Source organism: Rattus norvegicus, chromosome 17 (genome assembly GCF_036323735.1).
Source record: "Rattus norvegicus strain BN/NHsdMcwi chromosome 17, GRCr8, whole genome shotgun sequence".
NCBI lineage: Eukaryota > Metazoa > Chordata > Mammalia > Rodentia > Muridae > Rattus > Rattus norvegicus.
Window position 1 is genome coordinate 15,482,729 of NC_086035.1, and position 26,281 is coordinate 15,509,009.

The 26,281-nt window shown below is 48.4% G+C and overlaps 1 protein-coding gene across 3 annotated transcripts in view; it reads right to left on the bottom strand.

Annotated features, from left to right (window-relative positions):
* Positions 1-26,281, bottom strand: part of Bicd2 (BICD cargo adaptor 2) — a 62,413-nt gene that overhangs the window by 33,718 nt on the left and 2,414 nt on the right. For all 3 annotated transcript variants that reach the window (XR_010058861.1, NM_198765.3, NM_001033674.2), the window contains exon 2: positions 2,385-2,597. Coding sequence is in view for 2 of the 3 variants with exons in the window: in NM_198765.3 (NP_942060.1) it covers positions 2,385-2,597 (213 nt within the window). In the remaining variant the exon portion in view is untranslated. The remainder of the gene's footprint in view (positions 1-2,384; positions 2,598-26,281) is intronic.

Here is a 26,281-nt window from a genome sequence, read left to right on the forward strand (position 1 = left end):
CAAGGTAACATCATGTGGCAGGTTAACTGCATCTTCTCTGCTGACTGTACAGCACTCAGACATACACTTTCTTTCTATGGAGACAACTTCCAACCCCAGTCACCAGGCTTAGCAGAGATGTTCAGCTGGCCTGCTGCCTGCCACCTCCACCCATCACATGCCCAGTTCCTGAGAGCTCCAGCAGGCTCCAACTAGCCACAGGGGTTTAGTTTTCTCTCAGAAAAGCATCTCCTCCCAGGGTGCAGGGTACAGGCTCTGCTCTGTGCAGATGACCAGCCCAGATATAAGCAGTGGGCATATGGACTCAGAGCCACCACCTGAGGTCCTAGCCACCTGCTTTCCTTCACCTGGACCCCTGACTTCAAGCTGTTCGCCAGCACGAAGGGTGTGACAACCACCTGTCTCAGGAGGCCACTGTGTTAGGGGACTGTCAATCCTTTTCTTGGTCTCTTGAGCTCCCAATCCTTCCCACACAGGACACTTATCCATTAATCACGTAGGGGAGCACTCTTGTCCTCTACTGGGACCAGTGGGACTCCAGTAATTCATCTGAGAAACAGTGTCCTGTCTGCAACAAGACATTCCTCAAATGCCCATCTACCTACCAGGAATAATGCCAATAAGACGAAAACTGACTGAGTTATCTACTACTGGTTCTTCACTCAGCACAGAGATCACAATCAGGACCTAGAATTATTCCACCACAATGTAAGCCTCAGTTTCCCCATGTGACCAAACCCGGAGAGGGCCATTAGAATGAAAGGGTCTAGACATCAGAACTATCTGACACAGGTAAGTTGCCTGGTGCTGTAAAGTTGACCCTGGCTTTAGCCATCAGTCCGGCAAAGCACAGGCCACAAGGGTGTGCTGGAGTCAAGCCTCTACATGGTTGGCCCAAGAACTCTGACCCAAGTGCCATCAACAGCAGGGAGTAGTCACTTCCCCTCGTGTGGGGTCCTTGAGGTCTTGAGCTCAGTCTGAATGGGGGTGGGGAAAGGCAGCTTCCACTCCTGGAGCCCAGTGCATGATCTCATTTCCTCCCACAGTGTGGCTCTGGTGAGGGTGGAGGAGGGGCTGTCACTGAGGAAGAGAAACAGCCCCACTGACAATCCATCTGTCTACCCCTCCTTCCTGAAAGGCCAGTGCACGACTGTCTCCCACATTCAGCCCCTAGGCAACCTAGGCTGGATGGCCGTTCAGGGCCGGAAATGAAGTCAGTGGATTGAAGACAGCAGGTCTGGGGTGGAGGAGAGATCCCTGTTGTTCCTGTTTATGCTTTAGAAGGAAATCCTGAGTCTCCCTACACACCCTTAGCTGCCTTTGCTTTTAAGTGTCCCCCTCTCTGCAGCCCAGCCACAGGCAGCCCGCCAGCCCTCACCACCTACACACCTGTCTAGGGAGAGGTCTGCTCTCACCACCGTTGACACTGTTCTTAGATCTGTTTTGTCCTTTGCTGTTGTCTCCTGGCCTAGCATGACTGTCCCCTAATTGCCCAACACTGGCCCCTCTGGGTTGGATTTGGTCTCGCAGGTATGTGGGGATTCCTTACGACCTTTCCTACCACCTTCCTCCTAACAGCCTCTCCCATTTTCCCTCCCCTGTGACTTCCTGCTTGGGACACAGCTGCCTCCAGGGCCCTGACGACAGCACACCCTCATGCCTGCATCCTGCTGACTTCTGTCAGAACATATGCTGCAGAGGGTAGGCTTCCACAGCTAGAAATGGGCAGGGAGAGCTTGGAAGATGTGTAGTGAAGGAGCACAGTGTCTCCTACAAAGGGTTTCAGAGACTGGAGACAAGGCTTTGTCTAAGCCTCTAGAGCAATGAGGGCTAAAGTCAGTGTTATCCCAAGCCTGAAGGATCCTGAGCCTAACTCCCAATACCATGGACAGGTAGGCAGACCTCAGCCAGGAATCTAGCACGTGGAGACTTCTAGTAATGGGTCCTCAACCTCTTTCCTCAAAGTTCCACAGTGTCTCCATGGCTTTTGGCTGATCTCTGTCTGTGACTACCAAATCACAAGTTGGGCCACTCATTATTCAGACTGCACTACTAGACCTTGACATTCCTCCTTGCACATGGTGTGGCCTACCACTCACTCATGCACAGCCAAGCCCTGTGTGACAAAAACCAAACAGACAAAAAACCAAAAACCATTCTTCAAACAAAAGTCAACCAATGACAAAGCATCCTGTGGACACTAGGTCTAACCCCATGAGGGGCCGATCATCATGCTAGTCAGGGCCTGCCAGAGGGCTCATGACACCACTGAGGAGGGCACAGTTCAGGCACAGAACTGTTTGTGTGTTAACTGAGAGACCACAGGAGCAAGATGCAGCCTCAGTGAGCCTGCTTCAGTGAGAGACGTTGCCCCATCCACTTACCTCTTTCAGCTCCTGGGCCACAGACGTGAGGCGCTCATTCTCAGACTGAGTGTTGATAAGGACATTGCGCAGCTGTTTCAGCTCTGTCTGCAGCTCCAGCACCTTCCGCACATAGTACTGCTCCTTAGAGGCGGACTCCTGGATCAGGCTCTCCTCCCGGCTCTCTCCATCAGCAGCCACCTTCTTGTGGTTTGTGTGTGCCTGGCCAAATGCCTGCGTGGAGAAACAAGACATTTTATGAGATGGGTGTCCTGGGGCTGCAAAGCAATGGAGACCCAAGACCACAAGGAACGCGAAGGCCCTTGACCTGGGAAGCACTTCTTTTTTTTTTTTTTTTTTTTTTTTGGTTCTTTTTTTCGGAGCTGGGGACCGAACCCAGGGCCTTGCGCTTCCTAGGCAAGCGCTCTACCACTGAGCTAAATCCCCAGCCCCTGGAAAGCACTTCTATGTTGTGCATGTGTTAAAACACACACTGCGATGCACGTGCCAGGCACGCTTCATTACAGTGAAACTATACTAGTCTCGGGGGCACCATGTGGTGGGACAGGAAGGAGCATGAAAGATGTAAGGCTGCAAACACACATGGGACTCCATAAAGAACTAAGTTTGAGGCCCGAGGGTGCGTCCCAGCTGGAAAGTAACCAGGACAAGGAAATGGCTGGTCTATACTTTGAGCCTAGACAAGCTAGCAGGGACCAACCCCAGAGCACACCCAAAGGTGAGCAGCTGGCCCATCCTGCTACCTGAGGTCAAATCATCATTTGTTCTGGGACAGACGGGGGCTGGGCACCCGGGCCCCCATCCCTAAGGGCAGGGCACAGTAGCAATTAGCTAACCTGGTCACCTAAGGGTGTGTGAGATGCACATACCTGCGTGTTTCATACATAGGCGAGGAGCGAGTGTGTCAGGCCCTGGGATGCGGGAAGAAAACCTATCAAGTACAGCAGCTAGCAAGAAGTGCTGGCCTCGCCCACCACAGCATGGCAGTCCCAGCATGGGCAGCAGCTATGCTGTGTCTAGACCCTGAGCCCCTGGGAGCCTGGCCCCCATCACATGACCTCTGAGGGCTGCCCCACCTCCTGGGCCTTCCTTCCCTGACTCTTTGTAGGACCCGTGGCTCGTGACAAATATAAGAGAAGAGCTCCTGAAGAACAAGAAAATGATGGCTTTTACTATTTTTAAAAGTAAAACAGAATTTTTTTCACTTATTACTTCACAAATCTAGGATTTCAGACCAAGAAAACAATGAGCAAAACATACAAAGCCACATTGTACAGGGATGTCACAGAGCTGAGAAGTTTCTAATACTAACACATGAAAATTCAGAAAGCAATTCCTTTTTATTCTGTCAGGGAACTGGCAGAATGGAGTAGGGCCTGATCTGAGGCAATATGCTGTGTCCCAAGAGACTACAGGAAGGCCTCACAACAGGCCAGAGGACAACACAGTCCAGGAGCTCCAGGGCTGGCACTGGAGCGTGTGTGGAGGGGTGACCTGGGGCTCACAGTGCAACACTGCTGCAGCAGACTGTGGATATCCAAGTCACCTGCGAGGTGGCCGGGTCTGCTCATTTGCTTTCAGTCCCCAACACTCCATCTACTCTGCCCAAATCACAGCAGCTCAGCTTTTGTGACTTCTGGTCTGTTTGCCTTTACCCCGATCCTATGGAAGGATCAAGCCACAACTTGAACCTGCACAGCAGCTGGCCCACGCTGCCTGTCCACCACTATGAGACACAAAGGAAATCAAGTCCCAAGCTGGCCCCAACCTAGGGCTCTGGGAACTGTACTGAAGAGTCCAGCACCTGTGGCTCCTTGAGACACACCCGTCAACTTAGGAGTTGGGACAAGGACAACTCAGAAGTTTTCCCAAAGTGTGATGGCTAAGCACTATGACACAATATTCAAGCCTAGGCCTGCCAACCTGGGCCCTGACTTCCTCCACCCAAGCTACCAGCCTGGGGCACAGGAGCAGCCCCAGCAGCTTTTCAAACGTACTGTGATGGAGACATCTACCTCCAACTGAGAAGATAGTCACAGGGACAGACACTACTTCCTGTGTGAGAAACTACAATCTGGAAAGTACAGGAGCAAGATGATGGAACAGGATGGTGAGGCAAGAGCCTCTGCCGTCATGCCTTACCCTCCTTACTATACACCTGTCCTGTGACGTCCAGTGTGCACCACAGCGTATGCATGCCAGGCACACACATTCACAAATAGTTTCAAATATGTACCGGGGAAAATGACAGGATGAGGGGAGTCCCCCAACAGCCTTCATGCCTTCAGAGGAACTTCAGGGCATGGCATACAACAGGACTGAGGCAGATGGCAGGGCCTGTGGAAGAAGACCACAGACAGGGCAGCAAGGGCAGCCAGAACTAAGGACCAGATGAGTCAGCGAAGGGTTAAGGAGGCCGTGGGAAAGTTCAAGCCCTGACACAAGTCTGAAAACAAGCTTGTCCCACCACCAAGGTGGACCCCGACTCACAGGCTCAGAGATCATGTCTGGAGAATCAGCCTGAATTACACGCTGCTGTGGTGCATCAGAGCAGAGTGTAAAGACAGACATGAAGGACTAATCCATGTCCTAGCCATTACACCCTACAACACGCTCAGACCACGCTCAGGAAAACAAGCCCGTCCGTCCAGCTGCCACAGGTAAGCTTCATGGGGAAGACCCAAGAAAGAACTGTTCCTCAGCAGACAGCACACAGCCCTGAGCAGAGGGCTGAGACTCGGGGACTAGAACCCTCAATCAGGAGCACAGAGCAAACGGAGGACACAAAAGATCCCAGTAGCACTTCTGTAGAGGAAAGCAGGGCCAACAGCAGGCACACTGCATCACAAAGGATTAACCAACCCTGAAAGGCAGCCAAAATGAGGGCCCAAATGAAAAAATAAAATAAGTCAAAGCCTAATAAACCAGAGAGAGCAAACATGGAGTGTGTACCAATTTCAAGGAGCCAATACATCACCTCATCACATTGCCAAAGTTCCAGCAACTTTTCATAGAAAATGACCAGTTCATTCTAAAGGTCATAGAACAATTTAAAGGACTCAGACAGACTAAATGACCTTGAAAGAGCAGGACCACCCCACCTGCTACCACGACCCAGAGGCACTTCACTGCTTAGAGGCCGGACTAAAGCTTTATGGGAAAGATAACCTTTGAACCAACAGCACACATGCAAGTAACTCACATAACACATAGACGATGGACAGACAGAGACAGACAGAGACACACACACACACACACACACACACACACACACACACACACACACAGAGGACTTTAGAGTTGAGCACAGTAGTCAACAATGAACACTGAGCAGGGCCTGAGACCAACCAGAACAATGGAGAAGGTCCCATCTTGGCAGAAAACAACCATAAGGGAGGCTCGGTGGTTACAGTGCTGTCATGTAAGAATAAGGCCACTGTAATCCCAGCTCTCTATTATTTTAAGATATAGGGCCTGAGAAATTGCTCTACAGGTAAAAACCATTTGCCATTCATGTCTATTAACCTGAGTTCAGTCCTCAGAGTCCCTTAGGTGGAGTAAGAGTCAATTCTACAAAGCTGTCCTCTAACATGCTGTAACATGTGCACATGCAAATACACAGATGACGATTTAAAAACCACCTAAATGTAGTAATTCATATAATGAAGTACTACTCCCAATAAAAAAGAACTACTGATATATCAACATAGAAAGACACACCTCAAAATCACCTGAGTGGAAAGTCCAATGGGAAAAAATAGGTTGTTCAATCCCCTTTACATAAAACTCTAAAAATGCACACTAAAATGGAGGTGCGTTGGGGGTGTGATGAGGGGGACTCAGAGGGAACAGGAAAGACCAGAGACAAGCTCATTACCTTCTGATGGTCTCAGGAACATATGCTCACATGAAAACTTAGAGTGAACACCCCAACTCATGAAGCTCACTAAAGTTCTGAGGACACTGCATGGACGTTCCTGAAGGGCTGTACCCCTCACCTGCAGAGTGTGACCCTACAAGACACATCCCATCCCCGTGGCCACCATGTCCAGCTTCCAGGCTGTGAGGCTGGGGTCAGAGAGGTGGTGTACCTGTTTGGGCACTTTCCTTTTGACCTTTTCAGACACCACTGCATCCAATCCTATACAGCCTTTCAACTCCACCTTAAATCCACTGTGCCCAGGACCATCTTCCTGTTCTATGGTTTGTAGGCTCCCTTCTGTCCTCCCTTGAGTAAATGCTCCCTGGAAAGGTGTTCCTGACCTGCAGGTTGGCTGGGGGGACAGCTGTGGTTGTGTTTGTAGATTTCCCTGGCTCAGGCCTCTCAGGTGGTACCCCAGAATATGGGCGCCTCTATGTACCACCCTGCTATCAAGAACCAGCCCCTGAACAGCAGATGTGGCCTCTAACCTGCCTCTTCCACAAACTTTCACAGCTGACTCAAGGAAGGAAAAAGACAGGGAAGCAACTAGCTCTCCTCCAATCCTAACCGCAGGATGGTCGACGTCTGTGCTTTGAGGAGGAGCAATGCTCTGGTAATGTCCTCACAGGCTCCTAACCTACCTCCTGCCTACGGCTCTGAAGTTGCCCAGGTCCAGCAAGACCCAACAGGGCCAGGAAAGCTGGAGCATGAGGTCATGGCCAGTCAGGCGCCTACAAGAGGAACACGGCCCATGTTTGTTTGCTTCTGGCCAACACATAGCCCCCTGGGATGCTGGCTTCAAGGACAGCCACACCCATGTAGAGATGGTGCAATCATCTGCGCCTACAAGGAACCAGGCCAATCATGATTTCAGCAGCTGGATCATCTCTAGCTAGGATAGGAGAAGAGAAGCTCTGGGTAGGAAGAAAAACCATAGCAGCCCTAAGGGGCAACGTTCAAAACCAAGCATGGTATGAAAAGTGAGGGAACAGCATGAGCCTCATGTCTCCGACAAGAGCTCAATGCCTGCTATTCATGGAATCTCCCAGATGATGGCAGCCATAAACATTAGACCATTTCATGGTGCCATGGGGGAAGGGGGCCGCACAAGCACCTAGTTTGCACACAAAAACTGAGGCGAAACAGAGCTTTACCATAGGTACCTGGTCTGGTTGCACTGTGAGATGGTATAACACTGAGGGAGGGCTGATGGGACAGGGCTTTGGGGTCACATCTAAAGGATGTGATTTTATCCCTCCACTCCTGAGAGCCAGACAGCACAGCAAGGGAGAACAGACCCTGGGTACATGTGGGAGCACAGAAAGCGAGCTGTGCCTACTACCGCCACCTCAGGAAAGTACAACTAACATCATATGCTGCTCAGCTGACCCACCTCTGAAATACGTCACAACAGTGCGAACTGGAGATATCACACCGGGCACGGACTAGTGTCCCTCCGCTTCCTCTCCTATAACCTGGGCTAATAATACTCCAGCCTGAGGTCAGGCCTGAGTTAAGCAGACCTTTCAGCCTAAGCCTGCTGCTGAGAGGATTTGGAGTCAAGGATATGCTCATCAGAGATGAAGCAACCTCAGCCCCTTGAACCCCACCCAGTCCCCAATAACAGAAGCCTTCAAAGGCAAATTCAGGGAATCACTCTGTTCTCTTCTGCCTTTCCTAGTGGCCCAGATGGAAACATTATGTTTGAATCAAAACAGAGCAAAGAACTTCTCAGACCACTTTCAGCATGCTGAGTGTTCCCCACTCCCAATCCCAACGATAAAGAATCAGGGCAGCACAGCGCAGACCGGAGTCCTCCTCAGATCACCCACGACAGTTGCTCAAGTTCTCAACACCAAGGGCAGAAGCTGACAGCCGGTGTCAGAAGCAGCAGAGACGGCCTGGCAGGCACTTCCTAGGATTTTAAACAGGATCTCTGTGGCCCTGACTGTGGGAGGCCTCCAGAAGTTTCAAGACACTGAAGCCCATCGAATGGGCTGACACAAATACAATGTTATTGTGACATGAGGTTGTTTCCAGAGAAAGGGTTTGCTGACACCCAGACTAGGCAGCCGTCCTATCCTCCCATAGCCAGGTCACCTGCAAAACCCTACTGTCACCTGGGTATACCAATTCTCAAGCGTTCCTTCCCATGATTTGTTGTAGATGATCTAAGTTTATCCAGACACGGATACATCCCCAATCCTAAGCTTGGTACAGAGTGGGAAACAGGCAGCTGGTCAGAACTCTGTGGCTATTTCTTGCTAAAACTGTTTGAAAACTGGGATACAAGACTAATTCCCAAGGCTGGGGGCTGGGTATGAGGACGTCCAGCCCTGTGTTGAGAGAACATGGGTACTAAGCCAAGGTTATCCACGACCAGCCTACTAATGAAAAGAACGAGAACTTAGAGGATCAGCCCAAATTAGTGCCTAGCCTTCTCCAGCTTTTGTCACCGCTGGCCAAGTTCTATGGAACCCACGAGGCTCCTACTCTGCAGTCACCCAGAAGGGCAGCTTGGCTCCCTGCCAATGCCTACTCAAAGTTTCCTGCCTACAAATGAAAGGCCCAATCACTCATCACTAGCCAGAGAGTAATGTGGACATCTCACTGTGAGAGCTACTCTTCTGTACAAGCAGTACAGACTGACTCTTCAAACCAGAGAACTCATGGAGGGCCTGAGAAGAGGCGTAACCAGAACTGAACTCAAGCCCTCTGCTCTGTCTGACACACTCTATCAGCAGGGCCTGGCTCCCTGGAGAAGGTCTATGCTAACAAGCCAGGGAAGAGTCCTCCAGGCAGGGCTATCCCAAAGAATCCTTCCTAAACCAGTTTGATCATATGATGCAGCAGGCACAGTGCTTGACAACCCAGGGGAGCCGGCCTCTACAATCTAATGAGACAAGGCTTGTTCCAGGAAGCAGATTCCACAATAAAGCCATGATCCTCCAACCCTTTGTCTGTGCTGATCCAGCACCGCCTACCCACAGACTGTGGGTTCCACACTTGTCCCAAAAGGGCCACCACGCCTGCATCAGGCTAGGCTTGGAATCCCAGGAATCCCTAAGCTGTACCAGCTGCCTACCCTGGCACGCTGCTGGGCAGGGCCCCTTCTACCACCTGCTGACCTGGGGACGCTGTTTGGTTCCTGGTGAGGGCTGCACAAGTGAAGAAGGTCTGCTTCTCACCTGTCCCAATCCCCACCCGAGAGAAGGGGACACAAGGACAGTCCCTCCACAGCACCCGTCTTTCTATCCAGGTTTGTTAAAAAGGCCTACAGGCTAGTACATGCACCCAGTCAGTCTTTACTAATGGCATTTTCCTAAATGCCTGCCTCTGGGTACCAACGGGTAAATGCTGTACAGTATGGGGATCCCCAGGACACAGCTGGTCACAGACACTGACAGACTGAAGGAATCTAATGTCTTAGAAGCCTGGAAAAAGCTGAGGTGGACGGGGAAAAAACACATGGGCCTGGGAGGTACCATTAGGATAGGCTTGTAAGCTCAATCCTGTACAGGTCTATGTGGCTGGTCACAGCCATGCATTACCAGGATTCCACACCAAATGGCATCAAATCTTATTAAATTCAAGATGGTGCTCTGGATAGTAAGCTGACAGAAATGCAAGCTTAACACCATTCATGTAGAGATAAAGAACTTAAAGCATTAAGAGATTAAATCTATAATCAAAGTTTGATTAAACCTATGCTGACTGGAAGAGGCTAGTATACACCATGTGAAATGGTTAAGTAGGTATAAGGATCGTCAGGGATCTCCCAGCACGATGGACACAATCTTCTTCCCAAACAGCTGTTTGTAAGGAAAACTCTCAGAAAGAGCTATCGTATACATAATATATATAATGGTGTAAGAGTGATCTGAAATAGGAAGACACTGCTAGCATGTTTGTGTGCCGCAGAAAACAAAATATAGTTATCATGTTTTTTATAATCTAAAACTTCTGAAAATAAATACAATAGAAAATGATGCCAGCATTTACCCTAACACAAAAAAATTGAAAAATAATCTCTTCAGTATGTATTAGGAAAGGCATACAGAACCAAACAACAGGAAACAGTAAATAAAAAATAGAAACATTTTATCAACACTCAGAATGGCTGGCTGTCCAGCAGGACTGTGCAGGGGAAGGGCTGCCACTAAAAATAAACACTGATGATAAAAAGAGCTGCTTCTTGACTCTGAACAAAGTAGCAAGCCAAAGCCTCACCCAGCAGAGATGGACACAGAAAACAAAACACAAAGCTGCCACGTTAGCTTAGTGTGTCTTTTTACCCAGTAATGACGACTGTGCAGTTAGTCTGACAAACGAGCTGAACACCGACTGCTCAGTGACCACTGCAGCCATGTCAAAGTTGAGTTCCCACATACATGGCTCCACCTGCCTTCCTTAGGTAAGCCACACAGTAGGACTTGGGCCCAGGAGTCAGACTCCCTGGGCTACACTCAAATGGGATACTGGCAGGATAGTAACAGATCTTCCCTTCTAAATAGCAGGTACTCAGAAACCAATCCCATGCTGATCACAGAAGTCACAACTCAGCAAACCCAATACACAGTCTGCTTTATGAATTATTCAACCCCAGAAGAGCATGCCCTGAACTCAAATGTGGGACAAGCAAAGTGTGAATTCTGTGTGTGCTAAGGAATAAGACAGGCCAAGAAGCCACACTTCAGAAGGAGGACTATCTACTGCCACGCATAAACTAATTACTTAAAGGAACTGAAAAGGGATTCCCCCAAATGAATTAAAAGATAAATAAAAAGAAATCTTCAAAGTAGATTGTTCAGTTAAGAATACATAATTTTAAAAATTACACTTATAACATTTACCTCAAAGCACACACTCACATTCCACAGAAGCCAGTTTCAGTAGAAATGACACATATTCAGTAAAAACTATAAACACAGTAACTAGAAAGGATAAATATTAGTAAAGAATGATTATCTCTCAATGTCATGCAAAGTTCTCTCCACATGGGCACCATAGGTACAGAGCCCTGGACACTTTGATTTCTTAAGATTGTGAAGAGATTTATCTAGAAAATTCTGCAAACACAAATTCTTCCTGTCCGTTATTTTTATTTATTTATTTTGTTTTGAGTCAGGGTCCCCTGTATCCCCAACTGGCCTTGAATTTACTACACCACCAATTAGGACTTTGGATTTCCTGATCTTCCTGTTCCCACCCTCTGGCTGCTGGGAGGTGCACACTAATCCTGACTGATGTGGTACTGTGGGTGGAACTAGGGCTTTGTGCACTAGAGAAACACTCTACCAACAGAGCTACATCCTCAGGAGCCACACATGCCACACATTTTAAAGACACAGCTTATCTGCAACCATCCCTCTTCTGGATTCAGTGACTTTTGGGGTATATTTACAACAGTTGTATGATAACTATCATTAACCTTTCACTAACACCCTCTGCAGAAAGAAACCCTGTTCCCATTACCTATAATTCTCCAAGTCCACTTTCCCAGAGTCAGACAATCAAAAAAAATCTATTTTCTGTTCCTATAAATTTGTCTATTTCTGGACATTTCATGTAGTTCATACACTATTGGTCTTAGTGTTCTTTTCACCCAGTACAACATATTTTTCCAGTTTATGTGTCTTATAAGCTTTAATCAATCCTCTATTAAAAAAAAAAATTAGGGGCTGGGGATTTAGCTCAGTGCTAGAGCGCTTGCCTAGGAAGCGCAAGGCCCTGGGTTCTGTCCCCAGCTCCGAAAAAAAGAACCAAAAAAAAAAAAAAAAAAATTAACAATGAACCTTGGTTTATAGACCAGGCTAGCCAGGGCTACACAGAGTGACCCTGTCTTAAAAAAACAAAGAACACCAGTACTGTGATCCTCCATTTAAAAGTCTTCTGAGACTCTCTAGTTTTGTTTGTTTGAGGTCTTTGCTTTTTAATGTGATCAGATGGGGGTCTTCTCTCTATGTAGCCTAGGCTAACCTGAACTTGCTATACAGCCCAGGCTTTGGTCTTCATTTGTAACTCTGCTGCCCCGTCTCTTAAGTGCAGGAATCACAGGCATGTGCCACCACCCCCGGCCTTCGTCTATAAATTTTTGTATGGATGTATATTTTTAAGTCTCTTGGGTACCTGTCATGATTCGTGAACTGCCCCACAGGGTCATTTTTTTGGCAAGATGTCCCTAGCTATCTGATGCTATCTGGAGAGGCTGTGGAACTGCTAGAAGGAAGCACTGACTGAAAGGAGGAAGCTCACTGCGGGGCTAGGGCTTGGCTATTACTCAACTCTGCTTCAGGTCAGAAATCTCTGCGTCTCAATCTCCTATAATATAACTAGCTTTACCTATATTTCAATAAAGACAGCCTGGGCCCACGAGATGGGTCAGTGAGCGAGGGTACCAGCCACCAAACCTGACAACCTGAGTTTGACCATGATAGAAGAGCACAAATTGCCAACTTGTTCCCCAGCCTCCACACATATGCACATACATGTGTGTGCTCATGTGAGCAACACACACACACACACACACACACACACACACACACACACACACACACAGAACTGTAAAGAGAATTTTATAAATAAAAAGTGACCCAACAACAGAGACAAAGTATCTGAAGTGTTACTGGAACACACACCTGGCACACTAGGGCAAGGAGCCTAGGCCATCCAACTCCTGCATGTAAAAACAAAGGGAGTCAACACATACATGCATCTGGCTGGCTGTTCACTGTGGAATTATACTTTAAAGGTTGATAAAATTCAAAGCCAAATGTACCTAAAGTCTGAATCCACTTCATGGAGTTCAGTTACCAGTGATTACTGAAACAATGGCAAAACAGACAAGATGAAAGATCTCATTTCCATACATGTACTTTCAACAGGAGTCTGACATAAGAACGTAGACCTTGCGAGGCACAGTGGTGTGGGGCTTTAATCCCAGCACTTGAGACGCAGAAACAGGTAGATCTCTTGAGAGTCTGAAGCCAATCTGGTGGATACAGCAACAGGCCAGCCAGAGCTAAGAGTGAGACTAGATCTATCCTAAAAACAGCACAGAATCAGGCATGGTGGTGCACACCTATAATCTTAGCACTAGGGAGGCAGGACAGAATGGTTTCTAGTTCAAAGTCATTCAATGAAAGACCCTCATCTCAAGAAGAACAGACTGGACAGATAATGGTATCAAAACATGGACCGCAGGTTTACAGTACATGATGTACACCAACACACACCATAGCAGATGCATAGACAGTTCAAAGTATCAGCAGAATGAGTCTCAGGATAAACTCTATGTAGAACCAGATGGGGGCATGGAGTTTGAAGATAGAGCTCCTGACTATTCCATCTGGTAGCGACCTAGATCCAAGAGACAAAGGCCTAAGGCCTGTGGGAACGTCCAAGGCACACTGGGCACAAGTGGGCACAATTGTACACTGGGAGGCGGGACTCTCTAAACACATCAGGGGCAGACTCTGAGGCTTCTTTATTGGGTTTGCTATGTTGGTATTTCGCCCAACCTCCTGTTACATCAATGCCACCAGCCTTGGACTGCTTATATATAAAAACAACTCAGGCTATAAGCACAGGCTTGTTCCAGCTCTGACAGCCCAGAAGTGAATAACAATGGCTGATGAGGTAAGCAAGGATGATCCCAAAGAAGGAAAGCCATGACCTTCAGGGTCACTGTACTTCAGTTTGCCCTGACAGAAGCTTCCTAGCTTCTCACAGGAATATTATTTTCTTCTGGAACTAAGAAAACAACTCTGAGAACATGTGTCTCCAAACAAGATTCCCCAAGAGGGTCTGACAGAAAGAGAAAAAAAGTCTGAGACTTATGAGCCAGAAGCCACAGAGCCTGACCAACTCCGGCTTGTTTCACGGAATCATCTGGGGAATAGGAAACATCCATTCCCGGGGCAGGCACACCTGCTCTGTGGTATGATGTGGCTTGGATCCTGGGAAACTTGGACTTGGCAATGGGAAGGCCTATTTCAGATGAAGCAAAACAAGTCCCAAGTCTCACCCTACTTTCCACAGAAAATTAATTCCCTCTTGACACCTAGCCCTGCTTCCCTAGACACAGGGTAAGAGGTCGCAAAGCAGGAAGTAAAGGCACCTCCTCACTGGCAGCCTGTCCATGCATGTGTGAAGGGGGAAGATGGACTCATGCAAACAGCACTGAGAAGATGTGCCTGGTCCACAGGGCTGCTGCTCACTCCCTCCCAGCTTGCAGCACCAGGGGGCTGAGAGGAACCACACTGAGTGGTCTCTGGGCACTGCAGCAGGGCAGTAGGTGAGGGTGTGGACCTTCATGAGAGTGAGCTCTAGTTACTGTGTGTACCACCATGGGTTTCAATGTTAAAACTGAGAACTAGGGCTGGAGAGGTGGCTGAGCACCATGCACCCACATGACGCAGCTCTCACCTGTCTCTAACTGCAGCTCTAGAGGGTCCAGCACCCTCCTCTGGTCTCCAGGGGCACCTACGGTCACATGCACATAGCCAAACACAACATATGTGTGTGCGCATGCACACACACACGCGCACTCGCACAATTTTTTCTTTCCTTTTTTTCTTTCTTTTCTCTTTCTTTTTTCTTGTCTTTTTTTTTTTTTTTTTTTTTTTTTTTTTTGAGATAGGGTTTCTCTTCTCTGTGTATTTGCTCTGTAAACCAGGCTATCCTCGAACTCATAAAGACCTGCCTGCCTCTGACTTCTGGGTGCTGGGATTAAAGACACGTGCAACCACTGCCCAGCTAGATACACATAACTTTAAAATAAAATATTTTTAAGTTTTTTATTTATTTGATGTGTATATGTATTTGTTTGCATGTCTATCTGTGTATCACACATGTACCAATGACCTCAGAGGCCAGAAAAGGGCACCAGATCCCCTGGGACTGAAGTTATAAACTGTTGGGAGCTTCCATTTAGGTGAATTAAAACTGGAAATGCGGCCACGGCTCCTAACTACTATCTCTTCAGTAGCAATAAAATAAATCTTCATAAACAATGAAAACTATAGCAACCCACTATAGAACAGACATCCTTTGGGGTCAAAAACTGCCCTAAAAATACAGTCTTGGTTTAAAACAGAATTCAGGTGCTGGAGAGATGACTTAGAGGTTAAAAGCACTGACTGCTCTTCCAGGGGTCCTGAGTTCAGTTCCCAGCAACCACATGGTGGCTCATAACCATGCCCCTTCTGGGCTGCAGGTCTACATGTAGGAAGAATACTGTATACATAATAAATCTTTAAAAGAAATTAAAACAAAAGCAAGAAAGCAGAACTCAGTTCTCCCTCACAGTGATTCACGCTAATCCCAAATTCTAAGGAAGGTCCACCAAGTTCCCATATGAAGAAAGAGCTTTCTGGAGGGCCGCAAAGAGCCCTGTGTCTCCCTCCTGTATTTCAATCAGACCACATAGAGGTCCAAAAGGGACTTGATATAACTTCTCTCAATAGCAACGACCACCATCTTGGGCCAAGATGGAGAGTCAGGCAGTTCTGAAGGAAGTACTTAGCCTCAGACGCTCCTCCAGGGAAGTGGACTACACACTAGTACTCCCTTCCAAAGCCCCTGTCCTCTATCATCCGCTCAGGAACCTGTAGGTGAGGAGCTTCTGACTCGGTCAGGACAGAGGACTGGTCAGTCCTACAGTCAGCAGGGAGAGCTAGACCTGCTTATGCAGCGAGAGGAAGTCCAGCAGCAATCCCAGAACAACAGAATGTCCTCTAGACCAACACTACCCTCAACCACTGCAGGAAGCGAGGCAGGGCAGCTGACCTTGCAAGACAGGGCAATCCTCCTAGTGCACTACAATGGCCAGAAGTCTGTGCCTCCTCTCAGCAGGTGCAGAAAGGGAAGGGGTGCCTGTGTGTAACAGGCAGAAGACACTCAGAAAGGATACAGGTAACAAATCCGTGATAGACACGAGGACACAGCTTTGCGACAGATGGAGATGGCAAGTCTGAGATACATGAGATACAAAGTAGGACTGGGTAGGCTGGCCTTGGAAGAGAGGCACCCCCTCATTCCTACCCCCACCACTGACTGAGGAGTAGCTCCCAGGCTAGCCCTGTCCCAGGTCTCCCTCATTTCTACCAGGCATGTCCCAGGCTCCTGCATACTCCAGAGAGGAGCACAAAGGGATGTTGGGTAGCCCCTGGTATCCGTGGACCAATCATATCAGTGGATAATGTGCGCAAGTTTCAGATGTAGGAAATGAGTTTCCACTTAGATCCCTAGGATTAGAAGCATCGTGCTAATGAGGATTTAATCACCTTGGGTGTGGTCTGAGCTTAGGAGTATTTAAAAGTCCCACATGATCTCGTATGTAGGCAGATCTGGGCAAACAGACCTGCCAACTCCATTAAAGGGTCCAGAGACATCAGAAGAGACCCTACCCCACACCAACTCCAGCCAGCTGCTTACATCCATTCTCGCTGAGTGAGAGGATTCTAAGCAGGACTTCTGATGGATTTCCATTATTTAAAGGACACTTCCTGAGGAGGCACAGTCAATGCAGGCTCCCAGAAACAGCAAGAGAGGAAAGGGGCTTTATCAGGTATTTTACACAAAAGGACCTTTACCTCTGCATCTTATAGGTAGGCAAACCAGGGCTCCAAAAGGCCAAGCAGTTCACCTCAGGGCATCACCAGGATGGGTTTTTGTTTTTTTTTTTTTAAACTATCAAAACCATCTCTGTCTTTGCAGCAAAGTCCTTGAGAGAACGAATGAGGGTTTCCAGGAAGGCAGGAGCAGTGTGGGCACAATGACCACCTCTCTGCCCAGCCCCACAGCCTGGCAGGCCTCAGTCATCACACGGCAGGTGTTCAGGAGGCCCTCAAACCCAGGCCTCTCCAAAGACACATCATCAGCAAGAAGCTGAGGCAGCTACCACACAGCTTCCTTTCCCTACGGAGCCCTATGCTTACAACTGTAATGATCATTAAGACCAGGGCCCTGGAGGCACCTCAAAAGAGCATAAGGCTACGGTGGTTGTCCCTGGTCATTATCCTTGTCGGTCCCCCTCCCCTCCCTGTGGGGCCTGTGTCAATCCACATGGGCCATTCCACTGCCAACTGAGAACCCCAGCTGCTCTGGGCAGCGTCCAAATGTTAAGCTGCTTTTAGAAAACTGGGGATTCATCCCTGGGCAGAAGGGATTTAGCCAGAATTGGGCACCATTTAGAGAAGATTACACCCTAATTGCCCTGGTGTCAGCAGGCAAGCTCCTGCCAGCTGAGCCCTGGGACTGGGAGAGGTCCCTGGAGACCCCAGCTTCCCTATCCAAGGACACAGAGCCCAGCACTGGGGCCTGGGGACCAGTCATCATCTTCCACAGCAGCTGGCTCAACACAGGACTTCCATTTAGCAGCCTGTGGTCAGGACAGGAGGAAGGGCCTAGAGGCCCCATGGGCAGCATCCAGCTCACATCTGTTCTGGGCCAGAGGAAGACAAGTCAGCAAGCAGGCTGGCTCAGACCACAGGTGCGTGTGGCAGAAGTCCACTTTTCTTACTGTCTCTAGCCCTCACCACATTCTTTCACCTCAGTAAGCAAGAGAAATCAGTGAAGCTCATGGTCAGAAAATGACAGAAGAATCTCAAGTACAGGCCATTCCACCCAGACCTTAGAGGGTTTCTCACCACAGGACCAATAACAAAAGAGCCCAAGAGAGAATGAGAGACCATTACAGGCTCCATTTTCTAGTTCTGAAGGTTCTGAAAGATGGTTGAGCCTGTGGACAACACTGCGGCACTGCAGCCCTGTCTCAGGATGCAGTGGTGACACATACTCTGGGTGCACACCCAGCCCTGGTCCTCTACGGGCAAGTCTCCACCACAAGGGGCTTGCATACCTTGAAGTGATATCATTAGGCTCAGACTAAGGGATTCCAGGCCTATGTTTCCTAAAAGTTAGAGGAACCACAGATGTCTGATCTCCAATCCTTGTATTGTCTCATGCTTTGGCCTTGTCAAGTCACCCTGGGAGCCTTCCATTCCTTCTCATGCTGTCCCGTGACCCTCACACACTATCATCTGGATATTCTCTTTTAGACACTACCATGGGCTGCTTTACTATCCGACATGGTCTGCTTCAGCTTGACTAGTCTGTCCTCGCAATACGGCTTCTGGGAGGTAGGGTGTAACAGGAGACAAACATGACAGGAAGAGAGGCTTCATGAATGTGAGTGCCTTCTTGTGCAGCCACATACCTCTTTCCTCTCTGCTTTCACGTGAGTTGAGCAGAAGCCCTCAGCAGGCCAACAACAAGTACAGATGTTATGCTCTTAGCCTTTCCAGCCTCCAGAACTCAGATGAGCCCTTTCCTCCTGATGTGTTCTAGTAATAGGTATGGACTCAGATGCAGTAATGCAAACACAGCCATGGAAACTGCAGCTGCTATCTGGAAAAAGCAATCCTTACACTCCTCACCACGACCTTATAGTATGGGACTGTATGTGGAGTCCTTAAAGGAACAGTGCAGCAACCTCAAGTCACCAATGATGACTTCTTGGAGGGGTTGGAGAGAGGCAGTCCCCTGAGCCTCACTCATCCTTGGGATTTCTGGGAGTAGGATGGTCTTTCAGACTTCAGCTCTTACAGGAAAGAAAGGGAGAAAGGCAACCTATGGTGAAAACTGAGGCACCGCCCCAGGATGAGGAGACAGACGGACTAAGTCATAACATAAAAATAAATAAAGAGGGGCTGGGATGACAACCCAGCAGGTAGCAGCCCTTTGCCATCAAATCTGACGACCGAGTTGCATCCTTAGAAGGCATATTGTGGAAAGAAGACTGACTCCCATAAGGTGTGCTCTGGCCTCCAACTACAGGGCATGGGGAGGGTGTACAAAATTATACAGTAAAATGCATAAAGAGGAGATGGGTGCTTACCATGCGAGCTTAAAGTTCAAATCCACAAGTACTCACATAAAAAGCCAGGCATGGGGGCTGGGGATTTAGCTCAGTGGTAGAGCGCTTACCTAGGAAGCGCAAGGCCCTAGGTTCGGTCCCCAGCTCCGAAAAAAAGAACCAAAAAAAAAAAAAAAAAAAAAAAAAAAAGCCAGGCATGACAATACACTCCTGTAACGCCACTCATGGCAAAGGTAGACAAAGGTAGAAGGGCCACTGGGGCCTGCTGGCCACCAGCCACGCTGCAGGTTCAGTGAGACCCTGTCTTAAAGGAGTAAGGTGAAATCAGGATACCCAAAGTCCCCCTCAGACCTCCATACAAGTGCAGGGTTGCATGTATATATGCCTTCCTCTCTCCCTTCTCTATCACACACATATAGGGACACATATATAAATTAATTTAAGAAGACAGAAGCCCAATAAGGTGGCTGGCTAATACACTGTTAAAACAGCATTGTACTAGCAAAAGAAAAATCACATAGCTCAATGGAACAAAACGGGGCACATAAAGAGAGCCACACAAATAATAATACTGAATGGTGTCTGACAGAGGAGCAAAGGCAACCAGCCACAGCAAACCAACCGCACACCCACACAGAATGGTCAGTCTCAAACTCCTCACAAAAGTTAATTCAAAATAGACCAGAGTCTCACATCAGAAGTGCAGAACCATCCAGGTAGCTAAAATAAAAGAAGTATTTACGTGACCCAGGGTTTGGTTTCGCAACACTAAAAACACGACCCACAGAAGCAAGAGTGGCATGAAGTAAAACACCTGCCTGTCAAAGCCCCCCGCTAAGGTGCTAAAAAGACCAGCATGGCCTGGGACTTAGCCCCAAGCAGCTAAGTGCTGGCTGTGGCTACACGTAGACTAAAACCAGCACTTACAATGGAATAATAAGAAAGCAAGCAACTGGATGGAAGATGTCCCCAAGATAGGAAAGATATCAAATCACACTAATGGCACAGGGGCAAAAGAAAAATGGCCTGGATTCCAACCTGAGCATGGCAAAATAATAGTGACAGACTGAAGGGTGAAAAGATGCCAGGGCCATGCGTCCTCGGGATCTGCAAACTGAACAGCAGCCGCAGCATCCCACTGTCCAGCAACAGCAGGGACGGCCGGCACGAACGGGCCAGCGGGAGCCATCACTTGCTACTGATGGAAATGCCAAGTGGACCAGCCAGCTTGGAAGCAGTCTCGCTTCTTGTGTGTATTTATCCAGCAGATTAGAAAACTTATGTCTGCAGTGGGCTTATTCATAACTGGGAAAAGCGAAGTGACCCAACACCCATCAATGGATGAAGAGTTGGTGAGAAGAGATGAAGACGCTCTAGTCACATGGCATTCTGATAAAAATAAAATTAGAGAGATGGTAAAAAGATCAGTGATTGGCAGAGGCTTGGTGTGGTGAGGGTAAGTAGGTGAAAATTCTTCAAGTTAGAAGGATACTATACACTTGTCAAAGGCAGACAACACCCAAAAAGCAGTCAAAAATCTAAATATACTTAAATGTTTTTAAAATCTAGATCGAGGGTCCTAGGATGGAATGCATAATGTGGTCAAACAATTTAAATTACAAATGAAGGGTGCAAAGTATTACAATGGGATCAGTAACTGGAGAAAGTGAAATATGCAAAATTAAAGGGAAAAAGCTGGTGAAGTAGCCGACTGGGGCGCATATGTGAACCAGGACCAGTGAGTGACAGTGTGACAGATGGTGGGTGCCTAGTGTTTCACTGCTGGGGTAGGAGGTTCCAGATGAGCAGGTGGTGAGAAGGAAGCACGTGGTGATGGCGAAGTAACTGAATTCCTAGTTGCAGATACGTGTGTCCATGACTTAGCAGACACACAACTCGCCCTGTGGCTGAAAGGGCCTAGCATTAGCCACGCTTTGGTACAGTGAGCAACTAGATCTTGGTTTCTAATACCTCACTCATCAGAAGCAACTAGGGCTTCTTGGGAGAAATAGCTGGCTCCAGAACCAAACACAGAACGTCTCTAGTATCAGAAAGCTTAAAAAGGTACTTAGCAAGGGGCTTGGGAGATGGCTCAATCAATAAAGTCATTGCTGCTCAAGTGAGCTCAGAACAAAGGCACCTGTGTACAAGGCGTCTATAACCCCAGCACCACGGAGGCAGGACAAGAGAATGGTAGGGATGGGCCTTGCTGGCCAGCCAGTCTAGCCAAATCATGAAAACATGGTGGGGAGCAACTGAAAAAGATACCCAACCTCACGTCTAGCCTCCATACATATGTGCACCTGCACACTACCCACCCCCTGACACACACAGGATGCTTAATAACAAACAAGCAAACAACAGCAACAAATCACAATAGAGCTGTCGGGATCATAAGAGTCAAAGCTAGAAATTTAGTATTATTACAACCCAGTGAATGAAGTGAAATCCCAATGTGTCGGCACTGATGAAACAACAAAGGAGTGAGAGCAAAGGACAAAAAGTGTGAAGCTCACCCAGGCACTTTGCTGAGTTCCTTCCCAAGAGCAGCAAGTGAAACAGGGAGAGGGAGAGCGCTAATGTGGAGAAATCTGTGGAGACCGATGCGAGCCACTGTCTCAAAACCTTCACATTTTTGTTCCTGTTACCTGGCTTTGACAGGTGCACAGTATCATTTTCATCCCCTCAGTGCCATACAGAACTGTTTTACTCCCTCGAAAACCAATCCAAACACTGTATACCCTGCCCTTCACCATGAGTCTCAGTCAACCAAAGCCTGGTGAAGCACAGATCCCTAATATGTAAGAAGACAGGATTATGACTGTCCTCTTCTGAACCTGTCATTCCCAGACCCACTCAAAAAATACCAAATAACAAATGTCCCCATTAGTGAGTGTCTACCAAACACCCGACCTATCTTCCTTTAAACTGTCAAAATGGCCAAAAATAAGGAATGTCTGAGAAATCATCACAGGTCAAGTGCCTGAGAAGACACGGTAACCAGATGTAAGGTGGAATCACAGATGAGACCCTGGGTTAGAAGCAGCACACGAGGTAAAAGCAAAGACAAACTAGACAAAGTACAGGCTTTATGACACTCTCTGGTCCTGAGCGGTTCATGGGCTGTAACAAATGTATCACACTAAGGAACTGCTTGAATGAGATGGGCAAGGGTGCATGTCCACACCAAACCTCTACACTGTCTGAAATTCTATAAATCTAGAATGGTCCTAAAGTGATCTGCTTTTAAATTAATCATAAAAGGCAGCACAGTTTGACAGAGTCAATGGTTAAAAACAGAAACTCTGACACGATTCTTGGCTTTAACAGGGTGCTGAGGGGCTGGCGTGGATGTGGTGTAATAGGCTGGCAGTCCTGGGGCTTCTGTGAGGGAGCGAGGGGCAGGTTTTTCACTTGGTATAGGAAAATGTCCAATCCAACATACAAATGTGTTCTCTAGTGGCTGGGGCCAGTGTGCCCAGGGATCTGCATTCACTTGTGTTATTTCAGACAGGGTCTTCTGTCCTTTAGTTTGACCTTGACCATGAGGCTGAAGATAATCTTGACCTTCAGACCCTCCTGCCTCCACTTCACAAGGCTCGGGATTACAGGTGTGCATCATCTCCCCGTTTACGCAGCACTGAGGATCAAATCCAAGGACACGGGCGAGCTTGTGAAGCACTCTGTCAACTTAGATACAGTTCCAATCCCATTGGTGGTTTTTTATGAATGAAACGACACACAGGCAAAGGCAAAATTCGCATTATTTTCATAACTTTCCTCACATATCAATCACTTTCAGACAAATAACTCTAGCAATCTCACTTGAGCCAAGCTAGGGAAATTGAGGTGCTGCTCAGACAAGCAGATAACATTAAGGAATTGTTAGGTTTCAGGCTTGAAAACTCAATAGCTCTTGCTTTGTAGGAAAATACTCCTTATTTTCTCAACAAATCTACTGCTACAGAAGTAACAAACCAAGATGAACTGAGGCACAGAAGCAAGACCAGCCACAGTTAGAAACTGTCGATGTAGGCAAGAACATGGCTGGGTCCACTGAACCCTTCTCTCTACTTCTGCTTTGCTTAAAACTACAACTTGTTCAGCCTGATGTGGCTGCAGACGCCTCTGATTCCCAAAACTAAAACCCAAACCAAACCAAATGGAAATACAAAAACTCTACAACTTGTCTGCTTTTTGAAAACTGTGGCAGACGCACCATGGTCTCCCTGTCCTGTGTGGTATCTCTATCTGACACATACTCACGAGAAAAGGAACCAACAAGGAGAAATGCCCAGCGTTCCCACTTCTCCTCCCTGCACAGGTTCTACAACAGACATGGGTTGCTCTATGTTCTGAAGCTCCTAAAATGTACACATTTAAACAGTGATGTCTAAATACTGAAGAGGCTCTCCACTCCTGCCCTCTTCAATGCCATCATCCTCCTGCGCCTGGTGACCACTGGCTTTACGAAAGTTGAGGGTGACTGGCTTCAGCCCTGGCCCTGGCCCTGAGGCTCTACCTAACTCTGTCCATCTCCAGGCTTGGTCTGGAGAGGACCACTCTTTTCGACTTCACTTTGAATACTGAACCAGAGGGGCCCGGGGCCCAACCCTCACCTAACTGAGCTTGCATTGTCATGAGTCACACACTGTTATCACAACACGGCAGGTAATCATGTGCAGAACAACGTGTCATCTAGTCCACATATGAAAAAGAAGGCCTGGCTAGACGGGGTGCCACCTCAGCTGGCAAGAACAAATCTGCTCGCTACTCTCGCAAATAAAGAGCTGGGTCCCTGAGTAGACTCAGCCGGAATCCCACATGACCTGGGCCAGGGCCGTTGCTGATGGTGGCTGCTCAGAACGAAGGGAAGGACAATGACCATCCGAGTGGTCTTAGTACGCCAGACTGTTGTGACAGGCACCATTATTAAGCCACCAAGGCTTAAACAAAAGAGTGGTTCATTTAAGGCCACACAATTCCTGAGAGCTCAGACAGGGTCCCAAAACACAACTCTGACAACACAGAAATGGGCACCACATACAATTAACCTCCTCTCTTGCTCAGGCAATGCCTGGCTTCTCTGAGGCCTGCTGGCTCCCCTGAGAGTGATAAGCTCCCAGTGCTGGGCTTGGGCCTCCCCCTGGTTCCAGCTGCTAAGCCTCAGAGTATGCTTGGCATCTCTGAAGACAAGCTCGCTCCATCACAGCTGTGCCAGCCCTTGCCCGGTGGAAGGTGGCCAAGGCCACACCTCCACATGCTGGCAGGGATGGCCTGGAGCAGCTATTCACATGGCTGGGGCAGATTCTCTGCCAGGTGTAAGTATCTGATTCCCATGCCCCTCAGAACAACACCAGAGTCTGTTACAGCAGCTAGACACATTATTAAAAGTAGAAGGGGACTATCAAATTCCTTTGTGACCCCCCTGTCCTCCATTTGATAGTTCGAAAGGCAGGCCAGAAGAAGGGAGGTCACCCATCAGAAGGGGGACCACAAGGCCACTGGCCAGATGCCTACAGCTGCCTCACAACTGCTTCAAGGATCTGCAAGACCCTCGAGTGGACCACCTTCCTACAAACAGTCCACTACTGACACCCCACATGACCCCACAAAACACTGTGATTCCCATGCCTCCCCCCGCCCCCCTCCCCCCCGAGATCTGTCTGCTCAGAAATGAGGATCCGCAGTCTGAGGCTGTCAGAGGATCAGGGGAAATTAGACTAGGACTTTCCCCTGTCTGGAAGCAAATACTCCAGGAAGCTGGGCCTCAGGTTGGTAGGGCACCAATCTGTGTACCTTGAAGTGCACCCACTGCTAACCCCTTCATCACTCCTGCCTCCTCAAGAGGCGAAAGGGTTGAAGACAGTAGCTCAGGCAAGCCCAGAGTCAAAGGGCCTGCCAGAAATTGTTTAAGCTTGAGAGGTGAGCGGGACTTCCAGGAAGAAGGGAGACGCAAAGTGGCCCCACGAACTGGCAAGGCATGACACACAGGGCAGCCCTCAGAGGTGGCAACAGGAGATACTCAAGCACAGACAGACAGGTATAGGAGGTGCTGCAAGCACTACAGTGAGGAGCTCCAGGCCTGAATGAGGTGGAGCTCGGCTGACAAAGCATTTACTAGGTGCCAGGGTCTGGGCCCAGCCTGACGCTGGATTCCACCCACAAGGGTGATGCATACAGCTCAGCACCACCAGAAGTGACAGGGGACAGCAATGAGGGTGTGTTCCTGGACCAAGCCCAGGTGGAGGGAAACTGCTTCTGGGAATCTCTCACAACAGAGACGGGGAACCTGAGCTCAGCCCATTCTCCTACCACAACTGCTCTCCTCTGCCCACCCCGCACACCTATATACCCAAAGCTGCAGCGAAGGCCACAGCAAGCTGTGTCGTGACCACTCGGGACCAGGAACAGGCTGGCAAGAGTCCATCTAGTCCTCTTCCCCACCATGATGGATAAGCAGAAGAGGCGCAGAAAGACTTGGGACAGATGTGGCCCTTACTGAGTTAGACACACAATATCAGCAAAACAGGCTATGAGGCCTCCTCTCCACTTCTAGCCTCAGTCAACACCCGGGCCATGGTTGTAAGCAAGACATAGCCATTCTCCCAGAAATAAAGACAGCGGGGTCAACGCTCAGTTGGCTCACCAGCACAAGCTCTCCTGGGATCTGGTTGTAAACCCTTTCACCCAGGTCAGACGGCTTCCTCACCTCAAAGGCTTGCATGACTAAACTCGGGCAAGCACACAAGCAACTCGACGACAGCATAACTTAACTTGTTAGTAACTAAATCTACCACATTTAAAGGAGCAAACAACTTAAGACAGTTCACCTCTCTATGGGGAGAAAACTTCCTATATACGCTGTCTCCTTAAATCTTCATTTTTTTTTTTAAAGTAGAAGTTAGTATTTCAAATACAATACTGACCAAGATTAAAGAGTTTGACCAGAGCCTGCTTTGGCATGGGTGTGAGGAACAATCTGCTGACAAGAGGCAGATTGGCACAAACTTTTGGCAACACTCTCTGAAGCTGATGCATTCCTCTGGACTCCACCAGAAACTTCTGGAAGAAACCTTATCCCACCTCACAAAT